The following is a 19,057-nucleotide window of genomic DNA, read 5'->3' on the forward strand; positions in this document are numbered from 1 at the left end:
ACCTTAGAAAGTCATCTCCAGAGGCACGCCCATATAAGGGTTGGCTTCTTTCTGGAAACACCATCACCTTATAGATACTGAAGGACAAGGCTTCGAGTAATGTGTAGCTTTCAAAGGAAGATTGTCAAAAGAGATGGTTGCCTGTACTACATCACTAGATAGTCTGTTCGACATACTTCCACAATCCCAGGTCTAATATTAGCAAGAGAAAGGCTCTAGCATGGAGTCTCCTTCGCTAATAACAGTGTTTAGATCACAATAAGACACTCAAACTGCCTAAAAAGAAATCAACCAAGCACTTACAGAACAAATCTAGGTAGCAATTAGATCTGACAGGCACGTGCCTATACTTTAATACTGGACCTTAATATGGGAAAAAATAGTAAACCTTACCAGGCGAAACCGGACTTCTTTCTCATAAAGCTCCGTTAGCCGCTGTGTGTTGAAAAATTGAAAATCGTGCCTACAACAAATTCACATTAAAAATGCATTGACCGACATAATCCTCTGTAAAGTCTTGAAGACTCTAAGTGCCAAATGTTAAGGTGTATACAGCTGTGGCATTCTTGGAATGCGAGGTTCCCTTGGCTTTGTAGGGCCTCCTTGTCGGAGAGCTTGCTTGAAATAATCCGAGTCAGAATAACTGATCCATCCATAATTCATCAAAACTAGCATTAGTCAATCTTACTAGTATTAGCATAACCATAAGGCATAATGTTGATAATAAATAACGACAAAGCGTATGGATCAACTTACTTCCGCTTACGCTCCCGCTTAGGTGGCTCAATCCAATTCTCTGTAATTACTTTCTTCAAATCAAGCTTTCCCTCATCCTAGCATAGTATCGAAGAGCATAATCCAGTGTCAAAAAGTTGCTTCAAAAACTACAGGGGATACGAAGAGGGGCTAGACGAGAGCATGCAATGAAGCTTAAAATGCAGATACCTTTTCTTCATTATCAAAATCATAGAGCCCAGCAGCTGGTACAAAAAGAAAGGCCCATTGTGAGATGTCACAAGCACTTTTAAAAAGGCCCATTTGAAGTGACAAAAGCTAAGACCACTGTGGATCTATAAACAAGTGAATTCTACTACGCTCATGGCTTCGATTAACTTAAAGGTTACACTTGAAATAAGACATAAAAGTACTGACTGTCATCCATCTTGAATTTGATTGCATCCTCTGTAAACTTCTTCATCTTTGCATCAAGCTCGGCTGTTGCCTCCTCCCCTTTTGCAATAATGCGGTCAATATCCTCATCGGTAATAGTGCTGTCTTTGGAGCTGAAAACCATTTCAGCTCCAAACCGCACCATTTGTAGCAACTCATCTTTGTTCACAGCTGCACATCCAGATAGTGCACAAGTTAAATTGAGAATCCAAAATGTACTACCAATTATCCGGTAAGGTATTGTGATGCCCTTAACCCTGAGATCTATGCGGCTATAGAGGCATATTTAGACAGACCAGATCAGAGGCAGTGGTGAGGCACACGATAGGTAAGAACCAGAGAATTTCTCACCCAGAATGCTTCCTACAGATGATGCAAACCTGGCTAAAGTTTTAGTTCTGCGAAGGCATGGTGCATATCACAGTGGGCTAGCGTACACTTGAAACTTGCAAGCCATGGTTTGTGCCAGGGTAAGCTGCACATTTGACATGTTGAAGTGGTATGTGGAAATGCAGAGAATTTGCACCATCTTCCAGCTACACTGATCTAATAAACAGCACCTCTGCTGGTTTTATGGACTCTTGGACATTAATACCTACGGCTTTCTATGATCTTATATCCATATACCTGTGCATCAACACCGAATTAACTGCTTAAAATTTTGGTGACACAACCATGGCTGGATCATAAGAGAAACATACCTTTCTGTTCGGCAAGCCGACCTTGCTGAATCACTAGTGCATCTAAGGCAAGTTTCTTGTATGCACGCTCAATTACTTTCTCCTCAATTGTCAACTGTGGCCAAAATTTTCATCAGAATGATGCCAATGTCAAATCTACACCAAATTACTTTAGTTTTTGCATCCACATATACATACCTCTGTACAAAAACGGAACACTTGAACTTCTTTTTTCTGTCCAATACGATGAGCCCGATCTTGCGCCTGCAAATCCACCTGAGGATTCCTGTGGAAGAAAAGGGAATGCAGGTAACATCATATAAAGAAACGCTCAGCTTGAGAGATACAATCAAATCTTGGAAAGATGCATTTTTTACAGAGCTTACGAAGCCTGTCCTCACCAATCACTGTCATAAAGAATGACAATATCTGCAGTCGCCAAATTGATTCCCAAACCTCCAGCTCTTGTGGAGAGCAGGAAGATAAACTTGTCACTTCCTGGCTTATTGAAAGCCTCAATAAAACTCTCCCTTTCGTCACCACCAGTGTCCCCATCAATACGGCAATATTGGTATCCACGATAGACACAATAATCCTCCAAAATATCCAGCAGCCTTGTCATCTATTTCAAAGGAAAGCACATCTTAGAATACACTGGACAAAAGCCAACCTCGAAAGTGTGCTAGTGCAGATAGTGTCCCAAGAATACCTGTGAGAAGATTAGAACGCGTGAATCCCGTTCTTTCAACTTGGGTAAGAGCTTATCTAGTAGAACCATCTTCCCTGCAAATGAGCTCCACTCCACCTCTTAGTACAGGAAAAAGGACAATCCTGTAAAATATCTCAAGCACTCTATCCTTCATGTGAGGGCCTACCAAACAGTCTTTGAACACAAATTAGCAAGAATCCTTCAAACCTGCATTTTCAATGAGATGATCCCCAGTCGTGTAGGGGGGGCCAGGCTCAGCACCTTGAAACAGGTAAGGATGATTACAGCACTTGCGTAATTGCATGGCTATGTTCAGCAGTCTTTTTCGTTCTCCACCAGTATTAATAGCATCTAAGTCTTTCTGAAGCAAAGCCCGATAGTAATGTTTTTGCATTTGTGACATCCCCACCTTTAGAATTGTTTCCTTCTTGGGAGGTAGCCCCCTTTCAACATCGGACTTCAACCTTCGTAGAAGAAATGGCCGCAGAACCTGAGACAAACCAATAAGCAGGGCAGGTGAAAGATTTGCTGGCTGTAAAACCTAAGAAAAGCCAATGGAAAGCACAGATGAAGAATTGATTGCTGATAAAGAAACAAACAACAAACAGGATTGAGGGCAAGTTAGTAGGACTGTAACCTTGTGAAGCTGTTGGACAACTTCATGTTGGTCGTTTTCACCTGTTATTTGAAACCATTCATCAAAGGTTTCTGCAGAGCTAAAGATCTCTGGCAGTAAGAAGTTCAAAAGTGCCCAGAGTTCATGCAGATTATTCTGAAAAAAGAGTGAAAAGTTGGAAAACAGCATAATGATAATTTAATGAGCATATCACCACGCCAATGTAACTACAAACATGTAGAATAGCCATAGAAAACCTGTAAAGGAGTTCCAGTGATGAGCATCCGATAATTTGTAGAGAAGATCCGCATTGTTTTGGAAAGCAATGAGTTTTCGTTCTTTATCCGATGTGCCTCATCAATAATGATGTACCTCCAGCTGAACTTCTTCAGAGCTCCCTTCTCTTTGATGGCCATTTCATAACTTGTAACACAGATATCAAATTTCCCGGGTACTAAAAGATTGTCTTTTTGAAAAGTCTGCACCCATAGAGAGGCCGAAAACAATTTATCAAATTTTCACAAATTGCAGAAGTAATGGCGAGTGTTGAAGTCTATTCACAAACCCGTGTCCAGCAAATCCAGTTGAGTGCAAAACATTGAGATCTTCTACCATAAATATTTACAAAGGCTACAACAATGATGAAACCTATCATAACTGAGAATCTGATATGATCCAAGGGGGAAATCCACCCATCAAACAAGAAGATCCATTGATATCACAGGCCACTTTCATGGTTGCTTATTGGCAAAGCCCTGAGACTCTACATAGCTTGTGCTGCCTTAATTACCCTTTGGGTATCTAATAAGATAGCCTTGTCTGGCTCATCCAGCAGTGTTGTTAGGCCTTCAATCTCTACTTTTGACCGTCTCATAAAGCAGACCATTTGAACACCAACCTTAGCTATAGAGCACACAAACTCCCTATGGGCTAAGGAGGGTTTTCGAAAGGGAATAAAATCCATGAAAGGTAAATGAAAATCTTTCACATCAAAATAGAAGCAGCACCACTTGCTTCAAAAGTGCACAGCACGTGAGATTAGAAAGTTGAGGTACTTCTACACAATCCACAATAGTTACTCAAATTTAAAAAACAAGAGAAAAATTTCCCATCAGCCCAGACATGATATTTTGTTTCCATAAGAAGAGAAAGAGACAAATAGAGGAGGGACCACCCACTTAAGCTGCTACTACTTACAACCCCAAAATAACTTCAAGCTAACTCAAAATAAAACTCTTGTACACAACATTTTCAAAACTAAGGCCAAAATGTATTCAAATGGCCTGTCACTCAGAGACTAGATTAAAAATAAGACAACAATCATTTTCACCAGAGAGTTGCATTGAGAGGTCAAAATTAAATGCAACAGTCTGTCAGAAAGATTAACAGAAGGCCACAACTCAACTTCTCCCAAAGCTTAGGAAACATCTTACCCGTTCCTGTTGATTTCCATGAAATTTTACAGCTCTAAGAATCGGACAGAATCTGCGAATCTCATTCATCCAATTGCCCAATGTTGACTTCGGTGTAACCACCATGTGCGGGCCCTTAATCCCACGAAACTCATTCAAATAGCCCAGCAAAGAGATAGTTTGTAATGTTTTGCCAAGACCCTACAAACTCAATGGCCCACAATGTTAGGCTGCATGTTGACTTATCAAATCAAAGTGAGCCTCCATTTTCAAAAGAAAACAGGGGGCGGGGGGGAGAAGCATGCTGAAAGCTCTTCCTATACCATTTCATCAGCAAGAATACCATTGATGCCATTCTCGTAAAGCTTGATCATCCAGTTCAAACCAGCAAGCTGATAGTCCCTCATCTTTCCTTGGATACCTGTGAATAGAAAATAACATCAGTTCCAAAAGAGCAGCCGGAATTTTCAAAAGATCAAGCCCTAACCATCTTTAATATGGCCAGTTTTTCTCACAATCAAGAGGTTGAAACATGTGATGTCCTGTTGCCGCTCAATAATCAGCATGATAGAAGTGAAGTGCACAAGCATTAATTCGTAAGTATACAACCCATGCCTGTGAATTATCATCCCGTTTAGCATGCCCTGTTGCCGCCAGCATGATAGAAGTGAAATGCACAAGCATTAATTCGTAAGTATACAACCCATGCCTGTGCATTATCATCCCGTTTAGCATGCACTGCATTCAGCATTCACGTCCAGGATACCAGCATGGTGTGCAACCCAGGTTCCACAATGTGAGGGGTAGTGAAAACTCGCATCAGGACCACTCATCCAAATAAAAGGTTATAAGGAGAAAATCAAATGCATACAATTGTTCCCACAAATTGCCACTTGGCGACGAATAAGTTTGATAAATTTTTAATGATGAAGAAAATAATACATGTACTCAACATGGCACATAGTTGCGAACATGGCAAGCATTAACACCCACAACAATCCTCATAGAGATGAGGTGAAAGCCATTGCGAGCAAGTGCAAGTGCAAGTGCAAGCAGATCACCCACTGTAGGATAATCCATCAATTAATATAGTTTTGGTTGGAGGCCCCAAAGAACTTGATGAGCAAAGCCAAAGTGAAGATATCACAGAAGCCAAGAACCTCAACACCAAGGGCAAGTCATTACAAAAAAATAATAATAATAGTGTGGACGCTAGTTCTTCAAGGTTACAGAAAAAGCAAGACCTAGCAAAATAAATGAGATAATGAAGGCTAATCGACATATATACCTAGATGAATCCAAGAACATGCCCAAATTCATCTTATAAGAAAGTGCAATTTATAACCTCATGGTAGTCATCCACAAGCCAATAAACCATCAACTCCATCATGCATAGTATGGACTAGATACTACGACATCCCCACTAACATCATCAGTGCCTATAGTGGGTGTAGAACTTGGTATCAATATATGCTCCCACACATACACCCCCCCCCGCCCCCCGGCACCCACGCGCGCACATTCATAAGAGGCTAATTGACATGCCCAAGGTACAGCAAAGAATATTACTACATATAGGACGTGAATTTCTTGAAAAGAAATTTAGGAACACTGTGTGTCCAGAGTTTCTCATGAAAAAAGCGCATGCACAGAAGCAATCAACTCAAGAGAAGTGCCACCAAGGAGCCCCATGCAAGTGGAGCAATATCAATTGCCCGAGGCTTCAAATGCTAACGTAAAGCAAGTCTGAAGGGTGTCATGCAAGCATGGAGACCAAAGATATAATGATCCAAAAGCCACACAATACTTAGATACACATCAGTCAGTTGTCGAAAAACTCTAGCAGTCAATTCAAAACAATTAGCTATATTAGCAGACACCAAACACAAATTCTTCTTCCTGCTCTTGCACCTGAGTGAAGCCCTAAGCACAAATACCGTTGTGTAACACTGGGGGACTATGTGAGCATTTCTGACACAACCATCCGATACACACTTTACCACCCCAAAGATGAAGCATTGAATTCTAACACTCAGCAATGTTTACAGATGAAGACTTGTCATTCTAATCAACACTTTTGAAAAGGGAAGGATTAATCACGGGCTTCACGACAAATATTGATTGTGTTATCTCTAATAAGAATCCTCTCATGAAATTCCCAAAGCATAATACAGACTAACCTTGCACTTAGACCACGGACAAGAAACACAAATAGAAAGATCCACATCAATATTCTTCATACATTGTCTCAAAGCAACTGAATTGAAATATCCTCAAGTGCTGGTTCCAACTTATCAATTATAAATCTTCCATTAGCCTAATAAGCGAAATACAATTCAGGAAATCTTCATCTTGATACACTACACCGACGTAACTGGTGAGGCAGCTTACAGAATATAGTACACTAATATCTTGCTGGGAAGTGAAAGCCAGTACAAAAAGAAAGCTAGAGCTGAGCTTAAGTAACTCCATTACTCACAAGATGGTTGCACTAATAGTCGTGTACCACCACCTCCTACATTGCTGCGAAGAGCATCTTCTTCCTCCTTCAAATACTCCTCATCCTCTTCCTCCTCTGTGTGCTTTGAGCTGTGCCTTCCCCTGCATAAAAACAAATGAGGCTGACATTATCCAAACATAAACTGCAAAAAACTAATTTCCACTCCCCCAACAAAAAAAAAACCCAAAAAAGATGGCTTCACAAATACACGATATTTGTGTAGTTCATAAGCACATTATTTCAGTATGTGTCATACTAAACCCTTACAGATCATAATGTTGAATCTAGAATCATTGAACCAAATCCTTGACAAGACATGGAGAGAGTTAACATTGCGACAAGTTGATGAAAAAAGTGATACTTCTTGTATATCACCATGGTAGCTCACAAAGTTTAGAGCCTTAAACCTTGGGCAATGAGTAACCTTCTAACATAGAGCCTTAAACCTTACTGAAAAAGGTTAGGTTTCAATGTACAAAATTTGAGAGGAACTTTTCCTTAAAATTGAGATCGTGCAGAGACTAGGGTGTTAGGCTACTTTGTGCTTACATCTGATCGGTGTGTATTGGTGGCATGGGACGCCAAGGACTCTGCACATGGAGCCATGTCTCGAATGCTACTACCCCTCCTCTTGGTACTTACACATGTGTTTTTCTTTTTGCAATGGAGAGAGAGAGAGAGAGAGAGAGAGCGTCTACTAAAGACCCAATGGGCCTATGAGACCAAAGTGATACAATAATGTCCATGGCATATCTCATCATGGAATGGAAAATAAAACAAAAAGAAAACATAAACATAGCTATCTCACTGGGGTGATACAAAACTGTCCATGGAAACTCATCATGGAAGAGAGAGAGAGAGAGAGAGAGAGAGAGAGAGAGAGAGAGAGTCCCCTTTGGTTGGCCATGCACCTAACCTTTGCAACATGGCGAGCTAGGCACTTACTTGCCGAAAATGTGTGGGCACCACATCATGCCCAAATAGCAGAGAGAGAGACACCCTTCCTTGTCCTTTGGCCGACCAAACATTAATAAAGTCCAACCTCTTGTATGAAGAATCCATCCACTTATAAGTGGATGGATTCTTCCTTGTCCTTTGGCCGACCAAACATTAATATAAGTCCAACCTCTTGTATGAAGAATCCATCCACTTATAAGTGGATGTGAACCTACAAAGTCACTTTATAGCAGACACTTTCACACGCACAGTTCACGAGCAAGCGTTAACTAGACACAAGCTAAGCAACAAACTAAACAATCACGCGAAAACATTTGCCAAGCACACAAAACATGTGATGCAGTAGACAATCTCCCATTCACATAGCTTGTATCCAATAACCATTCTAGCCAGTCGAAAATGTGGTTTCCATGGTCCAAGCTCAAAACATAAGTTCTAGTCACTAGAGGTGGCTAGTCCAAAGCCCAAGTGCCCAAATACAGAGCTCAAAGACTGCTAGAACAGAGGTCATTCTAGTACCACTACCTAGGCGGCCAAACGGTGACAATCTGGGGACTTGTTATATGAGCTAAGGCTTACAAGTTAATATTGAGACTTATAAGTTTAAAAACTCATTAGTATAGCTTTTATTTACAAAAAGCTATATAAGTGAGTGTTATATGATGAGTAGATTGTCTTAATTTGTATCGTCATGTGACAAGATGATATGTGCCTAGATCATGGATGCAATCCACTCCCAATTGTCCATCCTCAAGGCACACGATCCACCGATGGTCTCTTCAAGCAAGTCCTGGCAGTATGGTACGCCAAGGCTGACTAGTGTAGACTGTATGGACAGAGTCTTAGCCCATATGCTCAAGGGAGATCTTGCATTGTATGGGATTTATGGTTGGGCGGTGGGATCTATGGTTGGGTGGCGCGCTAGCCCGAGGAACCTTGATCTCGAGTAATCTTGTGCTTGTCTTGTGTTTAGGTTATCTTGAAAGAATTGTCTCGTGAGAATCCCTGGCCCTAATTTTGTCCCATGGATCCCTAACAAAAAGACAATAAGAATGTATATTGTAAAAGCATAGCCTTCACCAATTGATGAGAAGAAATAGGAAAAAGGGAAAATTACACCCGACAACACTACATCTAGAGTAATCTTGTGCTTGTCTTGTGTTTAGGTGATCTTGAAAGAATTTTGTCTGATGAGAATCCTTGGGCCCTAATTTTGTCCCATGGATCCCTAACAAAAAAGACAATAAGAATGTATATTGTAAAAGCATAGCCTTCACCAATTGATGAGAAGAAATAGGAAAAAGAGAAAATTACACCCGATAACACTACATCTAGAGCTTGAAAAGAGAGAGAATAAGAAAGAAGATTGATAATCCACACTTTATAGTAGTTGTATCATTTAAATTTAAGAAATCAATCAAGAGAAAAAAATGCCCAAAAGGCAAATCACTAACTACACATTGTGTAAGTTACAATAGCTAAACTCCAAAACATATAAACACAATGATTTGGGACTAGAAAGCTCATGACATTAGCAAAAGGTTTAGCTGTGCAAGTAACTAGTCATATAATGTGTACCTTTGAAGCATATAAGTTTGATAACTAATGTTAAAATATTACTGAAATAATTAAACTAAAGAATTGCAAAGACATGAAAAGATGAAAACATACCATGCATAAGATGGAGATGTGCAAACCGTTCAGGTGTTGCTTGAAAATGTATGGCTAGTTGTTGAGGAATTGTGTGTGCAAGAAAGCAACAGTTATACAAGCCTTGTGAGAACCTAGACAGTATGTCTTGCAAGAAAAGGATTATGATAATCTTTACCAAAAACCAATGTCTTTGGACCATGAAGATTTCTACAGAGGCATTTCAAAAGCATGCAACATTTACACGTAAGAACGTCGATAGTCGATCTTGTAGCCACTTGAAAATCTAGCTTATCTAGGATAAATCAAAGCAAATGCACAAAACCTTGATTGAATTATTGAAATAATTAACTATCAACTAAGATCAACTTAGCAAGATCATAATTACTCAAATCAAAGCAATCTATTCATAAAAATCTTCTTTGATATACACTTGACCTGAGACCCACAATATAGTGTGATCCGACACAAGCATGCCCCATCTACTCAGTTGTTGAGACCATACTGCCCTCAATTCTTTCCAATAAGCCCAATTCATCTAGTTATGTTGCGTTGATGGACAAATTTTCCCTAGTCTGTTCTTGTTCAACTACGTTGGTTCTTTGCAAGGTTTTGGAGCCCCAAAGAGAGTTTGTATGTGAAATACTGTAGATACATGTTTTGCACAACGATGGGACAATGAAAGGCCTTGGATATACGTATTTGGTGATAACTGGTACGAAAATCTATCTTCATAAAATAGGCAAGACCCTGCAACCTACCTATCGAATCATCTGCTTTGGAAAGAGGATACCTATTCTTAACCGTAACTTTATTAGCTTACACACATCCGCCAAGTAACGTCCTTGTGCTTTAAAAGCACTGGAGCTCCCTGTTGGATATCATGGTGCCACGATCACATGAGGTGAGAGTGGAGATGGAGATGGACGCTCAAGCCATGGTGATGGTGACTAGGACTAGAGAGAGAGAGAGAGAGAGAGAGATGCAACAAAGCTCAAGTGAGAGAGTCTGCACATGTGAACACAATGATTGTATTATGAATGATAATACTCACACCATGCGCAATGTATTTATAGGCACTATGGCCTTTTATCTTTTGACCTAATCTTTAATAAGAGGCATTCATACCTAAGAGGACTTTCACACCAAAACAACCTAGACATAGCCTACACCACGGAGGCTCGGATAATTCCAAAACCCCCCCCTAGGAGCAAAGGTGGTGAGATCCGAACGCAAAAGAAACCAACCTCCTACCCCATCACATCACTGCAAAGAGGCGACCTAGCCATGTGGACCTCTCGTGCCATAACTTTCCCTAAATCAGCTTATGACCGAAGCTGAGATTATTGCTAAGTCATCCCCCAACTCCTAACTCGGATAAGAATACATCTTTGCCTTTTATAGCATCAAGGCATTAGAACAACTCCAAAAAAACATCCAAATTTTTTAGATTTTGGGAGACAACCCGAGCAAAGAACCCTTGATTCATACATAGATAAGATCTAGAAGTTGAGGAAGAATCCCCCCTCGATGCCGATGAAGATCCCTTTTGACGTTGTTTCCAAGATTCCGACACTTGAATGTCAAGTGTGAAACCTGTACTTGCAATGAGCAATTGCTTCCTAATGATGCTGATGATTGAAGTCATTTTTGGCACAACGGTGGCCAGTGCAGAAGACCGATGTGAATGGATGTAGTCATCCATGATGCTTTATCTCAAAAAGATAATGATATGATAAATTTTTAGCTTGGTGCACATGTGCTAATTGTTGTAGAAATCAATTGGAGAGCAAACAAGCACAACAAAGAGACCTTAAAATATATAATATGAATTTGACACTCCTTATAATGCTTAAACATGAAGATTTGAAACCTTAGAAGACTCCCAAGATTTGAAACCTTAAGAATGTCGAGGCTAGAAGGTGGAGCGGCCACCCAACCAAGGCTATTTGCAAAGGGCAATAGCCGGAGTAGACACAAGGGCAACAATCACAACACAGACAAGAGGGGCTCAAAAATGCAACCTCTAGTGGAGTCCAGAGAGTTGGGACACAAGGGACGAGGCAGCCAACAGGCAACGTTCGGAGAGCCAAGCTATAGACGTTGGGGTGTTCCAAAGAACGTGGGACCGCCTATAGTTGGTGGCACAGACAACAAACAACGGCACTTCAAAGCAACAATGACATTTGTGCAAACCTTAGATGTAGAGGTGGCAAATTGGAGATGTGCCTTGCAATAGAGATGAACGCAAGCACGCAAAAGGAACCAGAACCACAACGTCAGAAGGTGGGCTGTGCAACACATCACAATAGGTTTATTGATGATGATGATAGTGGCTCACATGGCTTAAAAACACAAGATGATGGCCACAGCTCGAGATAAAAACATAGAGTAAGTGTTCACCCAAGCTTAACATGGAAACACATGATGGTTGTGAAAGAGGAAGGATTTTGGAAGAAGAGTTAATCCAACTCTGATACCATGTTGGATATCATGGTGCCACGATCACATGAGGTGAGTGGAGATCATAGTAACATGAAAACCTGTTTTGCCGTCTTGAAACGTTTCGAAACGAAACGAAACCTGCCCGTCGAAACGGTGTTTCGCCCAAATGTAAATGAGGTAAAAGAAAAGGGCGAAAGGTTTGTTTTGCAAATGCGATTTTTGCCATCGTTTCAGTCCTTGTTTGTTGCCCATTTGCCACTTCACGCAACCGACGTTCCTTCTCGGCCGCAACCTGTTACTCTGCCTGTTCTCCTCATCCACTCCTCCTTTTCGCTCCTTCACTTCTCCTCCTCCACGCCTCCTCTTCCTCTTCCCTTTTCCTCTTTCTCTCTTCTCCTCCACGGTCCACCCCTCCTCTTCCCTCCTCCTCCTTTCTCTCCTTTTCTTGTCTTCCAACTTTCTCTCCTTTTCTTCTCACCTCCCTCTTCCCTTCCAACTTTTTTCTTTTCTCTTCTCTTTCTCTTTTTTTCTTGCCCAAATTTTGAAATACCAAAAAACGTACTCCCAAAATCATGAATTTCATACCCACTACTCCCAAAAAATGTATCCTCATCTTTCTGTTGGCTATATAATAAATTTGGTATGTGTATATAAGAAGCGTCATTTCAAAACCTTTGCGTTTCGTCCAAAACAGACAAAACGAAGCGAAAGCTTCGAAACGACGAAACGAACGAAACGTTTCATGTTACTATGGTGGAGATAGAGATGGAAGCTCAAGCCATGGTGATGGTGACTAGGGATAGAGAGAGAGAGAGAGAGAGAGAGAGAGAGAGAGAGAGAGAGGGATAAGATAGAGCTCGAGTGAGAGATTGCACACGAATACAATGATTGTATTATGAATGATAATACTCACACTTTGTACAAAGTTATTGTAGGCACTAAGGCCTTTATCTTTGACCTAACCCTTAATAAGGGATGTTCACAACTAAGGATGTTCACACCAAAACAACCTATTCCACTGAGACTCAAATAATCCCAACACTCCCCAAGGAGATTTACTTCTCCGTATCTCTATCGAATCTTGAGATATTCAGACAACTGTCAACGGACAATCTCGTCCTCTTCCAACTAGCTCATCTTGTAAGGTGCGATGCTCACAGGTGGGGACCCCAGAAGCAAATCAATCTTATGATCTACCGACCTACTGAGCAGCAAATCATAAGGCAATTCAACAAGGAAGACATCGACAAAATCTGTCTTAATTCTCTCAACAAACAATCATCAAGAACCAAGGTGTTAAATATTCCTTATAGAAAGTATAATTATGTTTGTAAGCTTTCACATGTTACAGTGGTATCAAAGCTTTGTCTTTTGGTGAAGAGATTCAACCAAGCAAAAATAATAATAATACTCATTGTGTGGTTGGTTTTCAGACGCCAGTAGCACTCCCTTTCCGGTGTGACTCATGTCCCTCGAAGGACGGTTGATTTATATATAGCCTCTGAAAGCAACCGAAAACATCTCCCCCACACATAGTGGATGGTTTTATTGTGGTCACGGAAAAACTTGACCACTTCCACTATGGCAAAATTTGGCGATGAGAGAGCACACCCGACCCCTCAAGAAACTTTCTTTTTACAACAACTGCATCAAGAAGCCAAGTTGCCAAAGGTGATACAAATTCCATGTTCCAAGAATTTATGCGCATCATAGCGCACCAAGGGAAACAAATGCTAGAGTCCAATCTTTGTCCAATCCAATCATCAAAAAAGTTTAATCGCAAAGAGTTCAAACGCACAATCGAACTACTCCAAAGCTTCTTGAGACTATCTTTTCTAATACTGACCCATACATCCAATTCCATTGGAAAACTTCCAAAGCACAAATGAAACATCCACCGTCTCAAAAAGTCCAAAGACCTTAGTGGGTTTTCTTCTCTTTCTTTAGATTGAAATCATTCGAAGCTTGGGTTTAATTTTATTATGAAAAGCCTTCCCCAACATAAACTTCCATTTACATTGGGAACCATGTTCGAAACTACTTTGAGTTTGAAATTTCAGAGAGACTTGTTTTTGAGTTTGGCTAGCCATGGTCTCTTCATAAATCCAAGCATACTAGATGGCATTCTCAAGCATGATGTTATGATTGTTCCTCACCTCAAGTTTGTGATCTCGAACAAGTTCACGAATAAGGAATCCTAATAAAGTGCCCTGCTCGAGATTGCAGCTCTCTAAATCTCTATATATTCAAGTCTACAAACTCGAACACCACATCAAACTCATCCTCCGCCTGGAGAATCTCATCTTGAAAGTGCACCTCAAAATCCACCAAGTAGTACCTAATTACTCTCTACCAAGTAAGAGCCTTCCCCTTTAGGAGACCCCTCACCATCTATAACGTCCGATAAAGGATGAAACTCAAAGTGTAAATTCAAACTGTAATTTGTCCAAAAAAGAGTTAAGCACGATCTTGATACACTTTAACTATTAACACTATTAAACAAGATAAAATAGCACAAAACCAAATGAGAGAGCACTATTGAAACTTAAAACTATTAACACTATTAAACGAGATGAAATAGCACAAAACCAAATGAGAGAGCATTGCTGAAATTTAAATGACATTTCAATAGGACCGGTCTCCCTTGTTATATGATTGCATTATCTAGTGCCTTCATAACTTCTTGTTGGCTTTCTTCTTGATGTGAAGTCTTGCAGGCCTGGGTGTTTCTTCCAAACCATAGTGTTATCATCCACCAAATGATCTCACTTCTTTAGGTAGCCAAGTCGAGTCACCAACCTGAAGCTTTGATACCAATTTTACAAGCACTAAGGTTCATCGTAGTAACGCACAACAAGACCTTTATACCTTTATGTGGTGAGATCTTTAGCATCCAATTCACAGAGTAGAGAGAGAAGAGAAGTAGACGACACAATATTGGGTCCCAATTACCCACTAAAGGGCTCCCCTACAAGCATAGTTGCCAAACGTTTTTAAAATGGGAAGTATTATACGAGTTTAATACTTTTAAAAACTTATTTTTGAAAAAGTTTTTAAAATAAGTTTTTTCTTCATTAAATTTTTAAGCTATAATTATGGCCTATATATATAGTTTTTAACCCTAGGAACCACAGATTTCATGTATAAAAGTTAAACTTGTGCATAAAAACTCAAGAGTGAACAATTTGAAGCCTATGGCTATCATAATTCATTAAATCATAATGATAATACATTCACATGGTCCCAAGCCCCCATGGACCTAGTGGCGACAATGCCAACTTTAATATTGATTTACCAACATTGAGCATTCTTGTTTTTAAAAAAACACGTTTTTAAAAAAACATGTTTCCAAAAAAAATAATTTTTTTTAAATTAAATTTGTTTAAATAAAAAAATGCATTCCAAAAATTAGGACGTTTTGAAACGTACACGTTTTTTTTTCTGTCTAAAAAACGCATTTTTTTGCAACTATGCCTACAAGCAAGAGGATTTGTTTACATTACTTCGTTCAAGAATGTTGTACAATGCTTGAGAACAAGCGATATGACTGCCCCAACCCAAGGACGAGAAAGACCATACATCGACTAATATCCACAAATCCAAGGCACTGGAGAAGACTCTTCGAGCCACTTATGCAAGTCCGAATAGTTGTAGGACTGCACATATGCTAGCCAAGAATGTTGAAGAGGAGCTTCATTGATAGCCTCGAGAGAAAAGGATATTGAATGTTGACTTTACGATTGAATGCTTTGTTGAGTATTGAACGAGTTATGCAACTACTTATATATGATTCAAGACTGTTGGTCAACCAAGAGGACAGTCGGCTAGGTCTATTTAGACAACATGCAAAATATTTCAAAAATGCTAGTCAATCACTTTGGTGTTGGTCGGCTTGCTTTGGAATATAAGTGCAAGAGGAAAACCTCTTCTTTAACCAATCAGCCAGGCCTCCAAACAAGTCGGACAAACCTTTGCATCCCTTTAGCACATATGCTACCGTTGACTTGCTACCTAATGCCCTAGGATTGCTCACAACACATACCTTGCTTTGAGTACAACCTTGTATTCCAACCCATACATGCCCACATGTTAATGATGCTTCTACATGTAGACCTAAGCTATGGCTGACTGCTACATGCACTTTATTTGATGTATTCTCTACGTGGATTAAGAGAATTGACTCTAGACTAACTTCTATGGCTCAGAGACTGACCTACGTAGCTCGTGCCTGACTGTCCGTGGACTGAGGGCTCACAAAGGGATCACGACGTACGACAAATATTCCTAGAAAAAGGTATTACTTCTGTACAAATGTTGCACTAGTGTGTCATTGTGTACCCCAATACAAAGTGCACGTGATATTGGAAGATTCCACATTGGGGTTTTGTCAATCATTGAGACGTTTAGGACACTCTAACCAACGATGGTTTCGTAAACACACGGTACATAATTCCAACTTTAATTGACCTTGAGAAGAATTTTGAGTTACTTAGAATGGTGAGGTTGGTCACGTCCACGATCTTATTATCATGGTTGAGAGGATTGTGGTCACCATGAGCGATCGAAGGAGAAATCATCTTGACAGTGAGGGTTTTGAAAAAATTATCAAAGAATTGGATCGATTTGGAATACCGCTAGAGGAAGAGATATTGCCACTATTGTGGCAAGGACTTTTTCGTGTAGTTGAAAAGGTTGGACAACCTAGTTGAGAAGGTGGTCTTCGATAGAGGTTAGTAAGGTTTGCTAAGCGTTCCACATATACAATTTCCGAGGTAAGATTAACAAGGTTATACTTTTATATGTATGCACGAAGATTGGGATTAAAACTCTCCACAAAGACATGTAGCCAGTCTTTAAGGATTATTGAAGAGATCTCTAGTGTCAAAACTAGTGAACTCTGAGATGTGAGGCCAATGAACCGGATTGGATCAAATGGCATCAACGAGATCGTACATAGAAATCCACATTGGCAAGTATAAATTGCTTACAGACAACACACTCGAACTTATCCCAAGTCATGATGAACTTGTCATCAATCAACCACCGTAGCCACCATAAAAAGACAATATCTTTCAGTAAGGAGGCGACAAAAGTCACTTTCTTTTGGTCGAAGAGATTAAAGATCTCAAGATATAGATGAAGTTAATTTAGTCACTAATCTAAAATGCATTTATTGTGTTGATCTTTGAACGCTTCAAGGGATTTTATGTCCAATTTTATCAAGTCCCCAACGGATCTCCTCGTGATCGTTCTTGGTTCGAGACTCGAATCCTACAAACAAACGAACAAACAACAAAGGGGTGCAAGCCTGACTCACCTCTCAACCATGACAACCGTGGGCAAGTTCGCAGTCTTGGCTATCCCCACCGAGCCACGAGCTGAGCTAACTAGGATGACGTACCGACCAATCTCCTCCTCGTGACGTCCCATACCGCCACGAAGCTGCCCTCGCGGACCTCGAGATTGCTGCCAGCCTCGACTGCATAAAGCAGGTGCACGTCTGCACTAGATCTAAGCTCCAAGACCATAGAGCTCTCACAAACTCGCGAGACTCTCTATATCCAATAACTAACCTTGGCCACCCTTTTATAGGCTCTTGGCCGGTCATCGAGCGTCCACACTTAGGCGCCCGCCCGTCCATACTTGGATGCCCGCCCGTTAGTATATCCCTAACTCAGCTCGTCAATCAACCTGCCTAGCTCCAAGCTTTCCCAAACCTCGAAGCTAGTCTTGCGTGCGTGTAGCACACGGTAGATACACACTGTGCACATGACATACTCCCCTTCCTCTAAGAGCTCACTCCTGAGCTCACTAAAAAGCCAAGGTAATCTCTCTGAAGAGTAATCAATGTCTCCCATGTAGCGTCCTCAACACGATCCTTCCACTTGATCTTGTATTTCGTGATAAGCGTATTACGTAATCTTCTTTCACGAAATCCAAGAATCCTTTCAGGTTCGTACGGAACAAATGTTATGTCCTCGACATCTATAATTTCTTGAGAAGTAACTAACTGATCTGCTCCACCCAATACTTCCTTAAGTCTATTGACATGAAATACAGGATGAACTTTCACATGAGAAGACAAATCCAATTCATATACAACTGAACCAATCCGTCGTGTAACACGAAATGGTCCACAGTATCTAGGGAATAATTTCAAAGATCGACTTGTCCGTAAAGTCTCGAAATCTTTCGGAACTCGCAAATACATCATCATTCCGTCAGAGAACTCTCTAGGTGAGCGATGTTGATTAGAATAAAACCTGTCTCGGTCTTGAGCACTTCTAATAGATTTCTTCGCAACTTGTAACATTTCCTGCATATTTGCTAAAAAATTACATGCTGCATCATGTTGAAGTCGTGAGAATCCAACTGTGACAAGTGATCTAGGTTGAAAACCATACATAAGCATGAAAGGACTAAAACCTGTACTCGTATGCTTAGTACTGTTATATGCAAATTCTAACATACGAAGATAATCCTCCCATGAACTCTGTCTTTTGGATACACATGCTCGAAGCATATCCTCCAAAATCTGATTCACTCTTTCAGTCTGGCCATCAAATTGAGAATAATCGGAGAAACTTAAATTCAAAGTTGTTTCCAACTTCTCAAAAACAAGTTTCCAAAAATCACTCGTAAACTTAGAGTCCCTATCACTGACTATGTCCTGGGGTAACCCCTACAGTCTAAACAATTGCTCGATAAACTACCGTGCTAATTGTGTAGCTGTAATAGTCTTTCGGGTCGATAAAAATCTAGTCAATTTTATCAAGCGATCTACCACAACCCAAATAGAATCGTGGCCTTGATGTGTTCTTGGCAATCCGATAATAAAATCCATGAAAATACTTTTTCATTTATTACTTGGGATTTGCAAAGGATGCAATAACCCAACATGTCTAAAGCATTCAGCTT

The 19,057-nt window shown here is 40.3% G+C and overlaps 1 protein-coding gene across 1 annotated transcript in view; it reads right to left on the bottom strand.

Moving 5' to 3' along the window:
- The window catches only part of LOC147603376 (putative chromatin-remodeling complex ATPase chain), a 42,139-nt gene that overhangs the window by 11,192 nt on the left and 11,890 nt on the right, over positions 1 to 19,057 (bottom strand). The window contains exons 6-20 of the mRNA XM_086796984.1: positions 7,067 to 7,188; positions 4,911 to 5,008; positions 4,609 to 4,788; positions 3,433 to 3,654; positions 3,197 to 3,331; positions 2,767 to 3,049; positions 2,560 to 2,633; positions 2,252 to 2,472; positions 2,049 to 2,136; positions 1,872 to 1,965; positions 1,153 to 1,341; positions 946 to 980; positions 757 to 833; positions 554 to 643; positions 394 to 463 (exon numbers count right to left, since the gene is read on the bottom strand). Of these exons, the coding sequence (XP_086653110.1) occupies positions 394 to 463; positions 554 to 643; positions 757 to 833; positions 946 to 980; positions 1,153 to 1,341; positions 1,872 to 1,965; positions 2,049 to 2,136; positions 2,252 to 2,472; positions 2,560 to 2,633; positions 2,767 to 3,049; positions 3,197 to 3,331; positions 3,433 to 3,654; positions 4,609 to 4,788; positions 4,911 to 5,008; positions 7,067 to 7,188 (1,978 nt within the window). The remainder of the gene's footprint in view (positions 1 to 393; positions 464 to 553; positions 644 to 756; positions 834 to 945; positions 981 to 1,152; positions 1,342 to 1,871; positions 1,966 to 2,048; positions 2,137 to 2,251; positions 2,473 to 2,559; positions 2,634 to 2,766; positions 3,050 to 3,196; positions 3,332 to 3,432; positions 3,655 to 4,608; positions 4,789 to 4,910; positions 5,009 to 7,066; positions 7,189 to 19,057) is intronic.

Source organism: Cibotium barometz, chromosome 64 (genome assembly GCF_041138505.1).
Source record: "Cibotium barometz isolate CiBa-2024 chromosome 64, ASM4113850v1, whole genome shotgun sequence".
NCBI classification, from domain to species: domain Eukaryota; kingdom Viridiplantae; phylum Streptophyta; class Polypodiopsida; order Cyatheales; family Cibotiaceae; genus Cibotium; species Cibotium barometz.